Raw genomic sequence first — 22089 nt, 5'->3', positions numbered from 1 at the left:
TAAGTCCAAACTTAAATCTGGTTACGCAGGTAGCCAGACGGGAAACCAGCAAAGATGGATGTGGATGAATTTATGAGAAACCCGACGGTAGAGGCGCTAGGGAAGGCTACAAAATCAGACTTGGTAAATTTGGCGCAGGCGTTAGACCTCACAGTGGTGAAGCCAGCAATGAAAAAGCAGGAAGTGCGAAGGGTCATACAACAGCATTACGTTGGGAAGAAGGTGTTTGCAGCTGAGGATTTGGAAAATATCCCCGAAAAGAGATTAGCGCGTGGGACAGATCAGTTAGAATTGGAGAAAGCAAGGTTGGACCATGAGCTTAAAGTAAAGCAGCTAGAAGTAGAAGCAGCTGCAAAGGCTGCGGAAAGAGCTGCCAGGGAAAAGGAAAAGGCGGCGGAAAGGGAGCATGTGTTCAGACTAAGGGAATTAGAGATGAAATGGGGTCGTGAGCTCCAGCTAAAGCAGCTAGAAGCAGAAGAGAAAGAGAAACAAAGGAGCCATGAATTGGAGCTGGACAGGCGAAGGCAAGAGCGAAGAGCTCAAGTGGGAGAGAGAGGGGAGGGGGACGATTTAGCCAGAGGTAGGATTTCGGCAGCCATGATGCCGACCCGCCGACCGGCGAGTACGGTCTCCCCGCCCCTAGAGTCCCAAAGCTATCGCGCATGCGCGGTCACTCGCAGCCTGTCGAGAAAAGCAGCTGAGAACCAGAGCAGTTTAAATCGGGCCAGTAGTGAATTGGCCAAGACGTTTTTACCGACCCTATACCACGAGGGTTCAGAGGGTGGTAAAACAGAAAGGAGTAAAGTGAAAGGGGGTAAGGAGATAGCCCCCCCCTTAGTGAAGAGAAAGGTCCTAGAGGTAGGAAATAAAGATGAGAAACGGATAAAGCTGTTAAAACGTCCAGAGTTGGACGTGGTTGATCTGTCTGGTTTGGCAGAATTGTTTGGAGAAGTTGAGAGTTCTAAAGGTGTTCTCGATGGTCCCGAGAGTGAAATGAGGGCAGTCTTAGAGAAGAAGGGTATCCTTGCTGTGGAGAAGTCAGCTGAAATGGCCGAGGAGGTTGTTTCAGCTCGCAGGGTTGCGCCTTCCCCAACGGGAGGCTGCCTAGAGAGTAGCTGGAAGGATCGGGGGACGTTAGAATTTGAAAAAGGTACGGGTGTTGAAAGCCTGGAAGAGGCCAATGTCCCGTTTGAGTGTGTCCAAGATGGGGATGCACGTGGTGCTGAACCTAGTCATGGAGCTCAGGAAAAAGTGGAGGTATTTGACTCAGCTGGACGAGACGGCCGTCCTTTTGGAGCAGATAGACTTGGTTCGGAAAAAAAAGGGTTAACCTTGGGAAGTAAGAGTTCCCAGGTGTTTGTGCTCGAAAGTGGGTTACAAGTTGATGAGGTGAATATTATTATTGAAGGAAAAGGGAAATGTGTAGTTCCCAAATTGAATGAAGAAAATTTAAAGGCTGGACTGATATCAGAAGCAGCAACCAGGCTACAGAGACAATGGCTTGGTACCACAAAGCCTGTGAATCAATTACAGGTTGAGTTGGAAGGTAAAAGGGCCCCACACGCTATTGTTATTCCAGAGTGTGGTGTGAACAGGCAGAATTTGAAATGCTGTTTGAACAAAGAGGTTAAACTGAAAACTAACAGCCTGAAGGGTCCTGAAGAGGAAACTAACTTGCATAAAATTAAAGAATTGGGTGGAAATTCGGAAGATGTTCTAAGTTTGGAACACGTTGATAAAATAACTCCTATGAAAGGAGCGGGCGAAAGCCTATTTCGCCAGGGTGCCCAAGATCACCACGAGGGAATTAACTGGAAAAGAGGCGAGGGTTAATGGGGACGCCATTCTTAAATAGCAGAAGCCGGTTTTAAGGGATTTTGACAAAGATGTGAATAATAAAGACAACACCCATGGAAGCTTGACTGTTAAGTTTGAAAGTAACATAAAAATTAGTATTTTGCATGAACTTTTGTAGTACACACGTAAGCTAAGATCACAACTCTTTAGTTATGTTGCTGAAGAAAGCAAATGAATAAGGTGGTTATTGAGCTGAAGTTTGATGCTACCAGACTTTAGTATGGCACGTGAGGTTAAGGTATTAAAGAAAGGGGCACTGTACTTGTTACCTGTTTAGATACTGACTTGAATGTATAACGGTAGTACTCTGTGAAGAGAAAAGCTTGTGTAGTATGTAGATTAAAAAAAAAGTCCTGTACCAACCTGTTTTTAACCGCTGGTTAAAAATCTGCTATGGGGGGAGGTGTTATGCCCTCGGCCCCCTCCTTTGTGAGAATCGCAAGAGCCCTAGTCGAGGGGGGGTCAACTGACCCAAGAGAGAAAGAGACGTGCTGAATAGACACAGGAAAATGGGAGAGAGAGAGAGAGACGTGCGGAAAACCACGTTCTCCCAAGGAGCAGAATAAAGGCGACATTGACTATTGTCTCATGGAGACCACGTGAAAAGCCCTCGGGCAAAGTGGGCTGGTTGAGAGAAAGATCGCATTACCTGCAACCTGATTGACACCTGCGACCCCGTGAAGAAGTATAAAGGAGGGTCTGAGGGGGGGAAACCCTCAGACGCACCAAGGAAGCACGGTACCGATTCCCGTGGGAGCGGGAAGCCATTTTGAAGGAAGCCACGTGCGTTAGATTCCAAATGTTGAATCTGTGGCTAGAACCAACGGAAGACTGCTTTTAAATAACAACAGGGAAGCCTACTCCCCTGATTCCAAGGATTTGCTCTGTAAAGACAACGGGCAAGTGTTTATCTTTTCTAAATCATCTCTCTCTCTCTACAACGTGAAAACCCCAGCGGTTCCCAAAAGAGAAAAGCCTGCAAACTTCTGAGTGACTCTTTATATTTCAATTGGACTCAGTATTACCCCTAGACAACTATAGAGCTTATTTCTGATTGATTATTGTTACACCGGTGTTTTAGATTGAGTTTTGACAATGTATATGATCTGAATGTTTTGTATTAACCATACGCTTGTGCCCCTTTTAAAATAAAACTTTTGAAAATAGTAGCATCCGACTCAGCTGATCCCGCTATCTTTGCTGGTAAGTTACCTGGTTACGGGGTTACGTAACAACGTCAACTTGATCTATCCCCCTCATTATTTTAAATACCTCTATCAAGTCCCCCCTCAACCTTCTATGCTCCAAAGAATAAAGACCTAACTTGTTCAGTCTTTCCCTGTAACTTAGGTGCTGAAACCCAGGTAACATTCTGGTAAATCTTCTCTGTAATCTCTCTATTTTGTTGATATCTTTCCTATAATCGGTGACCAGAACTGTACACAATACTCCAAATCTGGCCTTACCAATGCCTTGTATGATTTTAACATTGTGTCCCAACTCCTATACTCAATGCTCTGATTTATAAAGGCCAGCATACCAAAAGCTTTCTTCACCACCCTATCCACATGAGATTCCACCTTCAGGGAACCATGCACCATTATTCCTAGATCACTCTGTTCTACTGCATTCTTCAATACCCTACCATTTACCATGTATGTCCTATTTGGATTATTCCTACTGAAATGTAGCACCTCACATTTATCAGCATTAAACTCCATCTGCCATCGTTCAGCCCACTCTTCTAACTGGCCTAAATCTCTCTGCAAACTTTGAAAATCTACTTCATTATCCACAACTCCACCTACCTTAGTATCATCTGCATACTTACTAATCCAATTTACCACCTCATCATCCAGATCATTAATGTATATGACTAACAACATTGGACCCAATACAGATCCCTGAGGCACACTACTAGTCACCGGCCTCCAACCTGACAAACAGTTATCCACCACTACTCTCTGGCATCTCCCATCTAGCCACTGTTGAATCCATTTTACTACTTCAATATTAATACCTAACGATTGAACCTTCCTATCTAACCTTCCGTGCAGAACCTTGTCAAAGGCCTTACTGAAGTCCATATAGACAACATCCACTGCCTTACCCTCGTCAACTTTCCTCGTAACCTCTTCAAAAAATTCAATAAGATTTGTTAAACATGACCTTCCACGCACAAATCCATGCTGACTATTCCTAATCAGACCCCGTCTATCCAGATAATTATATATACCATCTCTAAGAATACTTTCCATTAATTTACCCACTACTGATGTCAAACTGACAGGCCTATAACTGCTAGGTTTACTCTTAGAACCCCTTTTAAACAATGGAACCACCTGAGCAATATGCCAATCTTCCGGCACCATCCCCGTTTCTAATGACATTTGAAATATTTCTGTTAGAGCCCCTGCTATTTCTACACCAACTTCCCTCAAGGTCCTAGGGAATATCCTGTCAGGACCTGGAGATTTATCCACTTTTATATTACTTAAAAGTGCCAGTACTTCCTCCTCTGTAATCGTCATAGTTTCCATAACTTCCCTACTTGTTTCCCTTACCTTACACAATTCAATATCCTTCTCTTTAGTGAATACCGAAGAAAAGAAATTGTTCAAAATCTCCCCCATCTCTTTTGGCTCCACACATAGCTGTCCACTCTAATTCTCTAAGGGACCAATTTTATCCCTCACTATCCTTTTGCTATTAATATAACTGTAGAAACCCTTCGAATTTATTTTCACCTTACTTGCCAAAACAACCTCATATTTTCTTTTAGCTTTTCTAATTTCTTTCTTAAGATTCTTTTTACATTCTTTATATTCCTCGAGAACCTCATTTACTCCATGCTGCCTATATTTATTATAGATCTCCCTCTTTTTCCAAACCAAGTTTCCAATATCCCTTGAAAACCATGGCACTCTCAAACCTTTAACCTTTCCTTTCAACCTAACAGGAACATAAAGATTCTGTACCCTCAAAATTCTACCTTTAAATGACCTCCATTTCTCTATTACATCCTTCCCATAAAACAAATTGCCCCAATCCACTCCTTCTAAATCCTTTCGCATCTCCTCAGTTAGCCTTTCTCCAATCAAAAATCTCAACCCTGGGTCCAGTCCTATCCTTCTCCATAATTATATTGAAACTAATGGTATTGTGATCACTGGACCCAAAGTGCTCCCCAACACATACGTCTGTCACTTGACCTATCTCTTTCCCTAACAGGAGATCCAACACTGCCGCTTCTCTAGTCAGTACCTCTATGTATTGCTGCAAAAAACTATCCTGCACACATTTTACAAACTCCAAACCATCCAGCCCTTTTACAGAATGGGCTTCCCGGTCTATGTGTGGAAAATTAAAATCTCCCACAATCACAACCTTTTGCTTACTACAAATATCTGCTAGCTCCTTACAAATTTGCTCCTCCAATTCTCGCTCCCCATTAGGTAGTCTATAATACACTCCTATAAGCATTACTACACCTTTCCCATTCCTCAATTCCATCCAAATAGTCTCCCTAGATTAGTCCTCTAATCTATCCTGCCAAAGCACCGCTGTAATATTTTCTCGGACAAGCAACGCAACACCTCCTCCTCTTGCCCCTCTGATTCTATCACACCTGAAGCAACGAAATCCAGGAATATTTATTTGCCAATCACACCCCTCCTGCAACCATGTTTCACTAATAGCTACAACATCATATTTCCAGGTATCAATCCATGCTCTAAGCCAGGCATGGGCAAACTATGGCCCGGGGGCCATATTAATAAGGAGTGGACAACTAAATATCTTTTTACCGAACACCGATCAACTGCTGTATGCCTGATATGCCAAGAGACTGTGGTGGTTTTTAAAGAATATAATATCAGCCGTCACTTTGCCACAAAACATGCCAACTATGCTAGCAACCAGTCAACGAAAGAACGGGAAGCTAATGCTCAGAGGTTGGCAGCTAATTTACAGGCTCAACAAAATTTTCTTCAAACTGCCATTCATGAGTCAAGTACCAAGGCGAGTTTTATGCTGTCATTCAAATTAGCAAAGGCCAGCAAGCCTCTGTCTGAAGGCCAATTTTTAAAAGAATGTATGGTGGAGACAGCAGGTGTATTGTGTCCGGAGAGCAAAGACAAATTTGAAAAAATCAGTTTATCTCGCAGGACAGTGACTCGCCGTGTGGAACTGATAGATGAAGATATAACCAGCGACTTAAATAAAAAGGCAGAGTCGTTCACATTATATTCATTAGCACTGGATGAAAGCAACGATGTAAAAGACACTGCTCAGCTCCTCATTTTTATCCGAGGAATTAACAATACTTTTGAAATAACGGAGGAGTTTTTGACAATGGAGTCTCTGAAAGGAAAAACATGGGGAGAGGACTTGTATGACTGGGTGTCTGCTGTCATCGAAAATATGAAGCTCCCTCGGAGTAAACTTATCAACATCACCACAGATTGATCTCCTAATTTGACAGGGAAAAATGTCGGCCTGCTGAGGAGAATACAGAATAAAGTGAAAGATGAAAATCCTGACCAGGATGTTATTTTCCTTCACTGCATCATCCACCAGGAATCTCTATGTAAATCGGTATTACAGCTGAATCATGTTGTGAATCCTGTCGTAAAACTTGTCAACTTTATACGTGCAAGGGGACCTCAGCACCGTCAGTTCATCACGTTCCTGGAGGAAACTGATGCGGATCACCAGGATCTACTTTATCACTCCCGTGTCCGCTGGTTAAGTTTGGGCAAAGTGTTTCAATGAGTATGGGAGCTCAAAGAGGAGATCGGTGCATTTTTGGAGTTACTGAGGAAGGCCGGCGAATTTCCTGAGCTGAGCAACAAGAGTTGGCTTTGTGACTTTGCGTTTGCTGTGGATATATTTTCACACATGAATGAACTGAACGTGAAGCTACAGGGGAAGGATCAGTTTGTGCATGACATGTACACAAACGTGAAAGCCTTTAAATCCAAGCTGGCTTTTTTCTCCAGGCAAATTTTGAATAAGTTATTCACTCATTTTCCCACACTAGCCATGCTGGAAGAGGCCGGTGCAAATGTGAAAAAAAACAGCGAGTCACTGGATGCGCTGCACAGAGAATTCTGCCGTCGCTTTTCTGATTTTGAAAAAATTGACAAGTCACTTCAGTTGGTGGCCTGTCCCGTCACAAGATCCTGAAACAGCACCAGAGGAGCTACAGCTGGAACTGATCGACCTTCAGTCTGACCCTGTCTTAAAAGAGAAGTTCAACTCTCTTAAACTGAATGACTTTTATGCTTCACTTGGTAAAGAGGTGTTTCCAAACCTCCGGAGGACGGCACAGAAGATGCTGGCGTTGTTCGGCTCGACCTATTTGTGTGAACAGGCGTTCAGCGTCATGAACATCAACAAAGCCAGCCACAGATCCAAGTTAACTAACCAACACCTCAGATCCATCCTGAGAATCGCCACAACAAAACTAAATCCAGACTTTGATGCGCTGGCTAAAAAGGGAGACCAACAACACTGTTCCCACTGAAATTAAAAATAAGTTTCTTCGTTGTGTTATGTAAAAAATGCATTTGAAAATATTTTTTTCAATAAGCCTTACATGTTACATGTCATTTCTGTTAAGTGATGGACATGAGTAGTGCGCAGGTGCACGTACGTTCTCAAAATAAAAAATGCGCTCCAGATCAAATAACGCGCTCTGCATACTGGCGCGTTGTCACTGTTCTGTCCTTGTGCTGGTCGTTGTTGAGTTTTGGCACAGGGGACAATTGAATAAGAAGGAGCAGGACAAGTAGACCTGCATCTCCTACCGTTTTTGAAATAAAGACAGTCAGGAGGAGAGTGATGATGATGATATCTTGAAGGATAACAGAATTTTTAGTGCTTTAAAATAATAACTGTTACTATTTAAAAAAGCTGTATTTTATTCATTTAATTTTCAGTGTTTTATAAGTCATTTCAATAAATAGCTAAATACCATGGGACTTCAAAGACAGATATTTTGTTGTAATGCATTTGTTCATTTTCAATTGAAATTAAAGCACATGTTTTCTACATATCCCATGATATTTTATTTTCTCTTATGAGGTGTATTACCAAAACACTCCGTCCATCTGCTCCTGGTCCGGCCCCCCTGTCAAATTTTAGAACCCTTTGTGGCCCACAAGTCAAAAAGTTTGCCCACCCCTGCTCTAAGCTCATCCACCTTTCCTACAATGCTCCTAGCATTAAAATAAATGCATTTAAGAAACTCTCCACTTCTTCCTCTCTGTTTATCCCTAACAATGCGATCAACTTTTTACATCTTTTTCTTCCTTCTCCCCTACATCTTCGGTCTGAGAGCTCCCCTTCACTATCACCTGCCTATCCTCCCTCACACACTGTCTACTAGCTTTCTCTATTTGTGTACTAACCTCCTCTCCCCTAGTCTCTTCCAATTGATTCCCACCCCCCAACCATTCTAGTTTCAAGTCTCCCCAGTAGTCTTAGCAAATCTCCCCGCCAGGATATTGGTCCCCCTAGGATTCAAGTGTAACCTGTCCTTTTTGTACAGGTCACACCTGCCCCAAAAGAGGTCCCAATGATCCAGAAACTTCAATCCCTGCCCCCTGCTCCAATCCCTCAGCCACCCATTTATCTTCCACCTCATTCCATTCCTACTCTCACTGTCGCATGGCACAGGCAGTAATCCTGAGATTACTACCTTTGTGGTCTTTCTTCTCAACTGCCTTCCTAACTCCCTGTATTCTCCTTTCAGGACCTCTTCCCTTTTCCTACCTATGTCATTGTTACCTATATGTACCATGACCTCTGGCTCCTCACCCTCCCACTTCAGGATATCTTGGACGTGATCAGTAACATCCCGAACCCTGGCACCAGAGAGGCAAACTACCGTCCGGGTCTCCTGATCACGTCCACAGAATCGCCTATCTGACCCCCTAACTATTGAGTCCCCTATTACTACTGACTTCCTCTTCCTTTCCCTACCCTTCTGAGCTACAGAGCCAGATTCTGTGCCTGAGGCACGGCCACTGTTGCTTCCCCCCGGTAGGCTGTCACCCCCAACAGTACTCAAACAGGAGTACTTATTGTCAAGGGGTATAGCCACTGGGGTACTCCCTAGTACCTTACTCTTCCCCTTCCCCCTCCTAACTGTGACCCACCTGTCTGCCTCCCGTGGTCCCGGTGTGACTACCTGCCTGTAACTCCTCTCTATCAACTCCTCACTCTCCCTGACCAGACGAAGATCATCAAGCTGCAGCTCCAGCTCCCTAACACGGTCCCTTAGGAGCTGCAGCTCGGCGCACCTGGCGCAGATGTGGATGTCCTGGAGGCTAGGAGACTCCAGGACCTCCCACATACGACACCGAGAACATTTATCCATTCTAATATAAAATCTCAATATAACATCTGGCTAAAGTCAATGCACCACATTAAAAAGCATCATGAAGAACAGCAACAATATTAAAAACTATTTATCTTAGTATTTGCTGTGCTTAAATCCTATCATGCTCTTTCCCCCTGTTGTCTCTGTAACCTTCTCTACTTTGACTACTCCCTCCATCTCTTTCTTTCTCTCAACCTGTCCCCCCAAAACTCACCTGGCACTATTTCCTTGCCTCATCTTTTACAGCTGCAAGTTCAAACTCTGAAATTCCTTTATAAATTGTTCTACCTCCAAATTACTTTTTTTTTCTATATTAAACCTGTAGCATTTACTTGTGAATGCTGGTGAACAATTAAGCAGCTACAAGAGGAAGTGGATCTATGCCCATTTCCCTGCACGTGAATGCTAAAGGCAAGGCTGAAGCATTGATAATTGTGCCCAATCAGAAGTGGATGAAGCATCTCAGCTTCTTGCTGAGATTTTGATCATAAAAGGGCATAAATTAACTTGCAGAATGGTCACACAATTTGTCTATTAAGTTCAATACAGATAAATACAAAATAGTGCAATTTGGTAGACAGAGAAAGCATCTATTACTCAGAAGGTGTGAATCTAGATCTAGAGAGATCAGAGTACAAATGTAACAATAAATAAAAATAGTGCACAGGTTAGCAAGACCACAAATAAACACAGAACAGGCACTAACGTTTATTTCTATTGCAAAATAATTGTAAAGTATGTAAGTCAGACTTAATTTGTATCAAGCCTTGATTGGAGCATACGTAAGAATTCTAACTGGCATATTATAAAAAGGATACAGAGACACAAGAGAGGGTATGCGGAAGATAATTAAGGATGAAATCAGAAATGTAAGGGGTGTACTTTTCAGGATAGGATGAACAGGAACAGACCCAAGCTTTTTTTCCCTTTAGAAAGGGCTGACTGGTGGCTTTATATGAAAGGCTTGAATTGGCTATGCATGAAGAGAATGCTTCTATTTGTGGGAAAGAGTATAATTAGATCATCATTGACATACAATGATCACTATGAAATTCAATAGTGAAAAGAAGCAATTTCTTTATTTACAGTACTGCAAATGCTGAACTTGCTACCATGGGGAATGGTTGAATAGACAGTAGTGAAATTTTTAAGGAGAGGCTGGAGGCTGGACAGGCAAGTGAGGGAGAAGAGAATAGAGGGTTTGGCTGATAGGTTTAAGATGCTGGCATGGATTGACTGGGCTGAATGACCAGTTTCCGTGCCATATGTCTCTGTAATCCTACATAAAGTAAAGCTATTATTGCTGGAAAATATCACAAATCATTGCCAAATTTAGTGATTCATGAAGAACATGATTAAATAGAAAATCAAGAACAATGAGTATCTTTGAACAGCAGCTGACGTAATTACCTTTTCCATCTGTGGTGAAACCAGGTCCATGTGGACAAAGCTTCTTAAAAGGGCCTGTTCCTGGAAGTGGGCAGATTTCACATTGTGTCCCCCAGCCACGTCCACCATCACAGCAGCACTCTGATTTTGTAACAAGATTTCGGCTGCTGGAAGCCATCTGACACATTGTCTGTAGTACTTCCGAGAAACATAAACCTTTGCGGTTATCTGTAAAACACAAGTATATCAATATGTCACAGAATCATTAAAGTTGATATATTTTTTTTAAAAGTTGGATAATTTGATAGCCAGTATGTCTTAGATTTACCAGCTACATCCATCCAAGTCACTATATATGGCTGAACCAAATTTTGTATGAAAGGGACAATATCTGCAAATACAGCTTGAAATTCCTGTTTGAAATTTTGCCAATGTTGTATCTGAAAGATCTAATAGAAATTACTAAAAGTTACAAAGTGTTTCATTTTTAAAAAATGTCAGCATACAACCAGTATTTACGTTATAAAAACCTCACTTCCTTAAGTGATAGAAATCTTTAAAAAAATAGCAAAACTTAATAATAATTCACATTGAAGTCGACTATAACTTCCTTTTCCAAATGGACTGGATACAAAATCAAATGTAATATATTCAGTCATGTAAAGGTAAAGTGAGATATTTTATTACTTTACAGTAAATACATCTACTCTACCTTATCCATCTTTACAAATGAAATGTTCCACTAATAAACTGACATACAATAGTGCTGAACTTATTGCAAATTTTTAAAATTATTAACTACATTTCTCATACATATATGATGAACGATACTACAACATACATTTTCATTTAAGTAACAATTGAAATATAATTGTTCAACAGTTTTGTTTTACTACAGCTTTGATTTGCACAATGTCCTTTCAGTTAAGCAGGAATCCAGAACCATGTGACTGATAAAGCTCTACTCTCTGTCAGATAATACACCTCTAAAGTAGACAGACATAAATGTGCATGTTCCATCAGAAAATACAATGAGTCTTTCTCTGCTAACAGTTTTTGAGAAGTGAATGAGACAGCAACTCTGCTTAGTTGCATGTGTGCAGTTAAATGTGGTTATCAGGAACTTGGGAATTTACCTAAATGGATAATAACTAAATCCATCAGAAAAAATAGGGCTTGTCCATTGGTGTATTCATTTCCAATAGAATGAAAAATGTTAATTATTGCCAAACAAAATTGGTTGCACAGAGAATAAACATTACAATTATAAAACACATTCATTCAGTCTTATTAATAGAGTTTTTTTAAAAACAGTATAAGTTTAGACCCCCTTTGTACATTTTATTTCTGATTAATTCTTTGAGCTCATAATCCCAGGTTTGTGCTTTCCTCTATTTTGCTTTCTGTAAATGATTTATGACACTTCTATGCTGGATTCCATATGATTTAGATTTGCTATCACTCAATATTTGACTGGCTAGTAAATAAACACCATAGCCTGCTAAAATATTTCTGATGTTTTTGTATGACATGGAAGGAGATTATTTAGTCCATTGAGTCTACACTGGCCCTCAGAGCAACCCATTTATTTCCCTAGTCTCTTTTTCTGTTCATGGAGATTCCAAGTATCCTTTAAAAGGTGTTTCCCTAGTCTGGATCTTTAATAACAATAAGATTAGATTCAGAGTTCCATAGAAAGTCTGCACATAGTCTATTTAGGCTCACTTCATTAATGATGTTAAATTATTTTTCTTGCATGGGGCATCTGCAGCAAATTGTGAAATTTTCTGGTAATATTTTCCCTTGTAACTCATACCTTACTGTATGAGAAGTAGTTCCTTTTTTCTCCCTTACTAAAATACACAAACTATGATTTTATCGAATTGCTATTTAAACAATGCCACAGCAGAATACTGATGAAATTTTGACTGCAATATATCTAATAAAATTAGATTTGGAACCAAAGCTATTAATCAACAATCAATAAAATATTGAAACTCACCAACACATTCTGTCTGTGTGGAACTGACAGTGAATCCCTCGTTGCATTCACACTTATAACTGCCTGCAGTATTTTTACACCGACCATTTTCACAAATGCCAGGTTTGGTGCGACATTCGTTTTCATCTAGTTGAAATAATTATGACACGTTTAATACAGCATTTTGCAAAAATGAACTCAAGTATTCTAAGCCAAATGGTAAGATATTCATAAAGACTTGTTCTTTTACCAATACACCTATCACCATCCAACTGGAGCACCAATCCAGGTGGGCAGATGCACATGAAAGTTCCAATCAAGTTCTTGCAAACCATGCCTCTTTCTGCACAACCATCGAGTTGCTCCTCACATTCATTCTGATCTGTAAAATTATGCAAGATTGGGGGCTTTTGTTAACATTACAAATTATTTTTAAATGAAAAATGAGACTGAAACAATGTCTACTTGGGTTATGAACTTACATTGAGCTTCTTGTGAAATAAACTGTTACTTTGTATTTACATGTGTTATTTTAAGACCACAACCACAACTTCAGCATGCCATGGAGGCTGATACAGGAAGCTACTGGAATTATAGTGTGTTTTTCTTTAAATGAAATGCTGGATTAAAGGTCTCATCTGCCTCTTCAACTGAACATTTAAATGGATTCCTGGAACTGACTGTGTTAGTGTCTAGGCCCATGCTTTTCTTTTAACAGCCACAGGTATAAGGCAATTCTTCACATTGTTATTTCTGATATTTTGTTGTAATTGGAACAAAGGCTCAAATTGCCTGTCTAGTGTTTTCAAACTAGAAGTCATATACTATTCAGTGGCCACTTTATTAGGTCCCTCTTGTACCTAATAAAGTGGGCACTAAGTGTTAAGTTCATGGTCGTTAGATGTAGCCTGTCCACTTCAGGGTTCGACATCTGCATTCAAAGGTGCTCTTCTGTACACCATTGTTGTGACCTGCAGTTTTTGGAATTACTGTCGTCTTCCTGTCAGCCTTAGCCAGTCTTGCCATTCTCCTCTAACCTCTCTCATTAACAAGGCATTTTCGCCCACTGAACTGCTACTCACTGGTTGTTTTTTTGTTTATTGCACCATTCTCTGCAAACTCTTAGGTCAGTTGTGTGTGAAGATCCCAGGAGATCAGCAGTTTCTGAGAAACTCAAATCATCCCGTCTGTCACCAACAATCACTCCATGGTCAAAGTCATTTAGATTCCATTTCTTCCCCATTCTGATGTTTGGTCTGAACAACAAATGAACCTCTTGACCATATCTGTATGCTTTTATGCATTCAGTTGTTTCCATGTGATTGGCTGATTAGATATTTGCATTAACGAGCAGATGTACAGGTGAACCTAAGAAAGTGGACACAGAGTGTATTTCTTCAGTCTTCATTGATATTAAAAAACAAATAATTATACTCCATAAGTCCAAGGTAAGATTTTGGTGAAGTCTTCAAAAAGGAGTGTTTAAAATAAATATAGCAAATGTTGTACAATATTATCGTAACTACTAGAAACATAAATGAAAAAAACTATAATAATATATTGGTTCTGAGTTCTAATTTATATTGGCTCAAATCAAGCACATTCTGAACTGATTTCAGTACAAACTGAAATGAGCGAAGAGAAATCATTAAATTTGACTGTTGATTCATCATCACCTATTGAACACTACTGTTCAAAGTCAGTATCCACTCTAATGAATGAAGTATTGTCCTTCTATGGCGAATATAAAATAGGCATATTGTACAACAAACCCTTAACAATGGAATAAACTTTCAACAGAGAGGATGGACAGTTCTTCCAGCACTGAGGTTAGTTTGCATGCTTGATAACAGAGTACAGACAGCTTGTATCCAAATGAGTTCAGATTTGAACTTTGTATCAATAACTATGTTGTTACGATTGAAACAATACTCAAAATATAGTATTTTTACAGATATTAAGCTCAAAAGGCAAAGTTACCAGGCATTAAAATGGAAATTTGAATTCACCTCGGCACATCTTCCCATCTTGTCTAAGGACATAACCAGCAGGACATTTACATTCATATCCTCCAAAGGTATTAACACAGCGGAATGCACAAAGTAGAGGATTTTGTGCACATTCATTTATGTCTGGTATTGGAAAGAAATAACAATACAATGTTATCTTTGATCTTCCAAATATTAGTGTGAAACATACTTCATGCTATTCAATTTTCCCTTTTACTTTTTCTTTTCTATTGAAGGTATTGATAAACACTGGGGCTTTAGTACCTGCCAATATTTCACGAAAAATAGGAAATGAAATCAACTCTGAATTTACTACCTCTGTAAACAGAAAGTTGATTAGTCAACTATTAAACATTATTAGTTTTTGTTTCCTATTGCAGACACAATCATACCATTTGGTAGATCTACACTCCTGCCCTTCAGAAATAACTGAAAGATTTTACTGATCTATGTCAAACTGAATCAATTGAAAATTTTAGATCTGGCAACTGTGGTGTTCTGTATTAAGCATATTAACTGTCTGTTGGACTGTGTGTCTATATTTCAACAATCTCCAAATTCACTGAGCTACACATAATTTTTTCTTCATGTGCCACTATCAGTTCAGCCATTGGAAGAGCACAACTCAATAGAAAATGCGGAATTTGGGGTGGGGTTTCCAATGAACCACCTGTATTGGGGATGAAACAAGGATGGGTGGAGAGCATTAGGAAGTGAACATTCTTTGTTTATCAGAGAATCAGTGATTTGTGGCAGAAGTGGATGACTGGGAGTGGTGGAGAATGGAGACTGTGACAAAGGTTGGGACTAAGTGTTTTCAGTTTGTTGGGACCAAGGGGGAAATCAAAGAATCTAGAGGTTGGACTCCAGGGAAATCAAAGGGTCTGGATCTTGAGGTAGTTGTGTCATGGAAGATCCAGGGTGAAATGGGAATAGAAGATCTCAGTCTTGCTCAATGCTAATAATTGTTCCTGGAGTGACAACTGATGGTTGCTCCTCTGAACAAAGTAGTCTAATTTCCTTGGCAACACTCCTGAAATGGTCAATTTCACATTTCAACCTGGGAAAAAGCGAATCATTTTTAATCAGATGGGTCCGAAATAGATAGCGCTGTAAAGTCAATTTTACTTGTGCGGAAATAAGATAAAGATGATTACCTTCACAAGTCATCATAGGTCCTGGTTCAAATCCTTCTTCACATGCACACTCAAACCCTCCAATAACATTAGTACATGTTCCATTGCCGCAAGGATTACCAACAGAGCATTCATCGGTATCTGTTGCATGGAAGATGAAACATAAAATATAACCTCTTGGCCTTAATTTCTATGAACAGTTTAAGAGTAGCTCCACTCCTTGCTTAATGTTGCAGTGACTTTATCCTGAATCTATTTGTTTGAAGTGGTAGACACCATGGCCATTTACAAAACTTTGCGTCTGTCTGCCTGACAAAAGGTTTGATACCTCTAAACTGAGATGTGCTACTTTTTTGTGTAGACTAAGGGTAAGCCATTGCAACTGTAGATTTTATAGTGCCATGATAAAACAGGGCTCCAATTATGCCAACCTGTGGTCAAGGCACCTGCCTTATATTTGCTGTTGGGGCCAAAGGAAGTGAAACTGATAGAATTTCTGTCAAATTCTACCAGACCTGTTAAACCTGTTATAGAAGGTGATATTTAAAAAAAAGAAATGTATACTCCTTGGTGAAATGATCTCCTTAAATAAAAAGAAACAAGTAAAGCTAGGGATTTAAAACAACTTCAGCAATCCTCTAACACCTAGCTTACTGATTACAATACTTTCTTGGGACTAGGAAGTCAGAACCATATCATATTTAAATTTTTAACAAATATGAAGCTTTTCCATCTTTTTGCCATGTTCTCTCCAGTGAAGTCCTAAATACAGCTGTTCCCAAAACAATGACCTTGATTGTGGTCCACAGATGCAGGAGGGAGATGCAATTGTTTGTACAGTTTTTTTTCTCTGCATGCTGGGTGTTTGACAGTCTTCTTTAGTTTTAAAGGGTTCTATTGGGTTTCTTTGTTTTGTAGCTGCATGTAAAAAGACAAATCTCAAGGTTGTATAAAGTATACATACTGATAATAAATGCTCCTTGACTTTGACTTACTATAGATCCTAAATGAGGCAGCAAATGCTTGTTTTGAAAGTGATATGATAACAAAGAAAATTGTGTTATTCGTTGTTTTGACATTTCAAGAGAACTCACCTACGCACTTGATTCCACTATAATCGATATTGAACCCAAATGGACATTCACAGCGGAAGGAACCATCAGTATTGATGCACTGTCCATTTTTACATATTCCTGGGTCTATAGAACATTCATCCATGTCTTTCACCGGAAAAAAATGCAGAAAAAAATATAGTTCTAGTGTCAATGGAAATATAATGTTGCCATTTAAAAAGTAAAATGAATGTAACTACTTTATGAAAAATAATATAAATCCAGTAAACAAAACACTAATATTACAAGCAGACACTGTATCAGAATCACTTCTGGGGAATTAATACTTCATTGTACCTCAGTATATAGAGCAAAACTTTTAACTGCTTGTTTTGTATATTATTCATTTTACTAAAAAGATTTAGGTCAGCCACAAGAATGAAAAGATGCAACAATTAATAATCAAAATGAAGTAATTTAATTTTAAATGTACTATTTCCTGTCATTATACACATGACGTGGTTTATTTTATTAAGCTGTCAATTCTAGGCACTCAGATAGGCGCTTACTTTGCTTTCACAGTAAATAAAAGAAAAATCAGACCTTACCTACTTGTGAACCTTCCTTGTTAATTGTAATTCCCACTAAGCCACTGGGGCACAATTTTCCAAACGCTTCTACAATGAAATTAATAAGGCTAAATCAACTAAGCATTCCAAATCAATTTGCAGATGAGTGTGTGTATCCATGCACGTATGTATGTATGTGTGTAAGTCATTACCTCCCTCCTGGGGAGCATCAAAGTGGAAATGGAGAAGATAATATGACAATGTGACTGGACAGATCAGTCAGTATATAATCTGATAATGAGAGCAGAAAAAAAATGAGTAATTTGTCACATATGAGATGAGGCCTTGCAGCAGGAGTGACAGGGTAGTGTGCCTGTGGGAGTGGACAGGTCAGCCCTGTTGCATGGAAGAAGGTAAGTTGCAGGAATGGAGAGGAATATTCAACAGCCAGAATGAAGGACCAACAGAAATAAAAAGAGGAGCGGTCAGATGGGCAGGTGTGGGTACAATATCAATATGGTGGATGGAACATTGCCTATATGAAGTTACCCACACTTTAGACAACATTTACAAGTAGAAACATTCTTCTGTAAGTTATAATGAAGCATAAGTCATATAAATGTGATTTCCTCCCCATCCTCTCACTTACCTTTATGACCACCATACAAAAAGTATTGATATACAACAGATTTTACAATGACTGAAAATATATTCCATGGGAGTCCCATACAAATTCCAGATAATATTTAGTGCTGGTTGGAAATATTGAAAATTATAGTTGGGTTAGTCAGAGACAACATGGATTTATGATGGGGAAATCAGATTTAACAATTCTGTCAAGAGTTTATTGAGTCTGTAACCAGCAGAATAGTTAATGTGGTGTTTTCAGTTAGTTAGTTAGTTAGTTATTGAAAGAAAGAAACAACTGTAGGTAACTTAGCCCTTAGAGCTTGTTCTGGTATTCAAAATCATCATGGCTTATACTCTGTCTCATTACCAGTAAAACTCAAATAATATGCTCTCAGCCATTTGGAAATCATAATGGTTTGGCATCTGGATTACCTAATAGCAATGTTCCCCTCTGATTCATCATAGCCTTGGTTCCCAAACAACCCCCTGACTCACCAGGGCTCCCTTTCAGTCACCTATGTCAGATGGTAGCATTCCCTTGCTAACATCTGACACTGGGGTCACAGTTCTTATCCTCCCTTCCAATTGCTGTGGCCCTGACCCCCATGTTCCCTTCTGACCTAAAATGGCCCCATTGGTTTCCTTAAACTGACAAGGATCCCATTTCCTGTGCTTTCTTTAAACTTACTAGACTCACTGGGGAATTTATTCCCAGTTTATTTACTAAATTGTCACAACTAAAAAGGGTGTTGTGTATTAATAGAGAATATCACCTGACAGTCCAGAAATTCTGTTAGTCTGGCACCATTGAAGTCCTGTGTGTGCAGATTATGAGAGTTTTACTTTACTATATTCCCACTCTCTGCCCATGATTTTGATGCCTTTTGTGCCCAGAAATTTATGTATTACTGTCTTAAAAATAGTCCTTTCTGGCGATGAACCAGGAGGTACATCATCTGCTGAAGGTTAGTTCTGTGGCATTCATGTCTGACGACCCAGGCCTGTACCAGAAAACCAGGTATGATTTGCGGAAGGCTATTTCAAGGGCGAAGAGACAATTTTGAATGAGATTGGAGGCAACATCAGATGCACGGCAAGTCTGGCAGGGTTTGCAAGACATTACTTCCTACAAAACGAAATCCAATTACATGAATGGCAGAGATGCTTCACTACCAGATGAACTCAATGCCTTCTATGCCCGCTTTGAAAGGGAGAACACAACTACAGCTGTGAAGATAACTGCTGCACCTGATGACCCTGTGATCTCTGTATCAGAGGCTGATGTTAGGCTGTCTTTAAAGAGAGTGAACCCTTGCAAGGCGGAAGGTCCCAGTGGAGTACCTGGTAAGGCTCTGAAAACCTGTGCCAACCAACTAGTGGGAGCATTCAAGGACATTTTCAACCTCTCATTGCTACGGGCGGAAGTTCCCACTTTCTTCAAAAAGGCAACAATTATATCAGTGCCTAAGAAGAATATTGTGAGCTGCCTTAATGACTATCGTCCGGTAGCACTCAAATCAACAGTGATGAAATGCTTTGAGAGGTTGGTCATGACTAGACTGAACTCACGCCTCAGCAAGGACCTGGACCCATTACAATTTGCCTATAGGTCAACGGCTGATGTAACCTCAATGGCCTCCACACGGCTTTAGACCACCTGGACAACACAAACACCTATGTCAGGATGCTGTTCACTGACTATAGCTCAGCATTTAATACCATCATTCCCACAATCCCGACTGAGTAGTTGCAAAACCTGGGCCTCTGTGCCTCCCTCTGTAATTGGATCCTCAAGTTCCTAACCAGAAGACCACAATCTGTGCAGATTGGTGACAACATATCCACTCACTGACAATCAACATTGGCACACCTCAGGGGTGTGTGCTTAGCCCACTGCTCTACTCTTTATATATACATGACTGTGTGGCTAGGTATAGCTCAAATACCACCTATAAACTTGCTGACGATACAACCATTGTTGGTAGAATCTCAGGTGGTGACAAAAGGGTGTACAGGAGTGAGATATGCCAGCTAGTGGAGTGGTACCACAGCAACAACCTGGCACTCAACGTCAGTAAGACGAAAGAGCTGATTGTGGACTTCAGGAGGGGTAAGACAAAGGAACACATACCAATCCTCATGGAGGGATCAGAAGTGGAGAGAATGAGCAGTTTCAAGTTCCTGGGTGTCAAGATCTCTGAGGATTTAACCTGGTCCCAACATATCAATGTAGTCATAAAGAAGGCAAGACAGCAGCTATACTTCATCAGGAGTTTGAAGACATTTGGCATGTCAACAAATACACTCAAAAACTTCTACAGATGTACCATGGAGAGCATTCTGACAGGCTGCATCACTGTCTGGTATGGAGGGGCTACTGCACAGGTCCGAAAGAAACTGCAGAGGATTGTAAATCTAGTCAGCTCCATCTTGGGTACTAGCCTAAAAGTACCCAGGACATCTTTAGGGAGCAGTGTCTCAGAAAGGCAGTGTCCATTATTAAGGACCTCCAGCACCCACGACATGCCCTTTTCTCACTGTTACCATCAGGTAGGTGGTACAAAAGCCTGAAGGCACACACTCAGCGATTCAGAAACAGCTTCTTCCCTTCTGCCATCCAATTCCTAAATGGACATTAAACCCTTGGACACTACCTCAGTATTTCTGTTTTTGCATATTTTAAAAATCTATTCAATATACATATACTGTAATTGATTTACTTATTTATTATTACTATTTTTTATTTCATTTATTATTTATTTTTAATTTTTTTTTAAAATATTATGTATTGCATTGAACTGTTGCTGCTAAGGTAACAAATTTCACGTCACATGCCGGTGATAACCTGATTCTGAAATTCCCTAGATTCACTACCCTAAGTGAAGACATTTTTCCTCTCTGTTTTAAATGTCCTCGGCCCTATGCAGAAATTGTGACCCCTGATTCTATATTTCTAAGCAGGTAAAACATCACTGTAGCAGCTAAACTGTTAAGAACCGTCAGAATTTTGTACATTTCAAGATAATTCTTCTCAATCTTTTACAATATAGTTAATATATGAACAATGAACCCATGGAAAGCATCTGGTCCAGACAGGGTACTTGGCTGAGTACTGAAGACCTGTATTAATTAATTGGCTAATGTGTTCACTGATATCTTTAACCTTTCGCTTCAGGAGTTTGCTTCAAGCCACCTGCTTCAAGCAGGCTTCAATTATACCTGTGCCAAAGAAGAATGTGGTATTCTGCCTCAATGACTATCGTCCAGTAGCATTCACAACCATTGTGATGAAGTGCTTTGAGAGGTTGGTGATAAAATTCATCAACTCATGCCTGAGGATTTGTTCTGATTTGGTAGTTTGAGCTGGTGTTATGTTTTTGTCCACTTACTGCAGCATTTCATATCAGTGGAAAGGGTATGAAAAGTAGATTTGTCCAGGCTAGCTTCTTGGGGCCTCACCGATGGGCTGGTCACAAATAGCACCACGGATTTTCAGAACGGGAGGTGCGCTGCAATGAGAGGGACCTGTGCATACCTAGGTAAGTATTTTAATGCTTGCCCTGTTCTGTCCTAATAAAATAAGTTCTGTAGTTCTGTAGTTCCAAAACAGAAGTTTGTGTCTTTCTGCATGTTCAAGCTGGCTCCGAGAACCCATTGGTGTAATGTAATGGGTTGCTATTATATTTCTATTATTTAGACATTTATTAATGTGAAGACTGCTCTGACATCAGTCTTATTATGTACTGCAGTGTTTGCACTGCTTTTAAATATAAAATTCCAATATGATTCCCACAGTGCACATTAGGATGCAATTTTCACAAGAATTCTAGAGGTCAGTAAATAAGAATCTCTTTCTTTAGAACTTGTGCTAGTTCCTAGTGATCTGGGCATAATCAGTCTATCCAGATCTTTAAGTTACATTTGTTCAAATAGACCTTGATTACCTCTGATAATAGATTCTATTACATAATATTAATACAATTCAATCAGTGGAATTGGGCGAGACTCAGTCAACTGATTGTGTGTATTTATCTGGGCTCACTTAGCTGATCCTTGAATTGTGGGAAGTTTTGCAAGAT

The 22089-nt window shown here is 40.0% G+C and overlaps 1 protein-coding gene across 1 annotated transcript in view; it reads right to left on the bottom strand.

The window, feature by feature from the left end:
* Nucleotides 1-22089, bottom strand: part of LOC140714122 (fibrillin-1-like) — a 410633-nt gene that overhangs the window by 59031 nt on the left and 329513 nt on the right. The window contains exons 51-57 of the mRNA XM_073024910.1: nt 17420-17488; nt 16854-16979; nt 15781-15900; nt 14624-14746; nt 12865-12996; nt 12636-12761; nt 10655-10861 (exon numbers count right to left, since the gene is read on the bottom strand). Of these exons, the coding sequence (XP_072881011.1) occupies nt 10655-10861; nt 12636-12761; nt 12865-12996; nt 14624-14746; nt 15781-15900; nt 16854-16979; nt 17420-17488 (903 nt within the window). The remainder of the gene's footprint in view (nt 1-10654; nt 10862-12635; nt 12762-12864; nt 12997-14623; nt 14747-15780; nt 15901-16853; nt 16980-17419; nt 17489-22089) is intronic.

This window comes from Hemitrygon akajei, chromosome 21 (assembly GCF_048418815.1).
Source record: "Hemitrygon akajei chromosome 21, sHemAka1.3, whole genome shotgun sequence".
In the NCBI taxonomy this organism is placed as follows: domain Eukaryota; kingdom Metazoa; phylum Chordata; class Chondrichthyes; order Myliobatiformes; family Dasyatidae; genus Hemitrygon; species Hemitrygon akajei.
The sequence above is the reverse complement of the archived record's forward strand: the minus strand, read 5'-3'. Positions and strand labels throughout refer to the sequence as shown.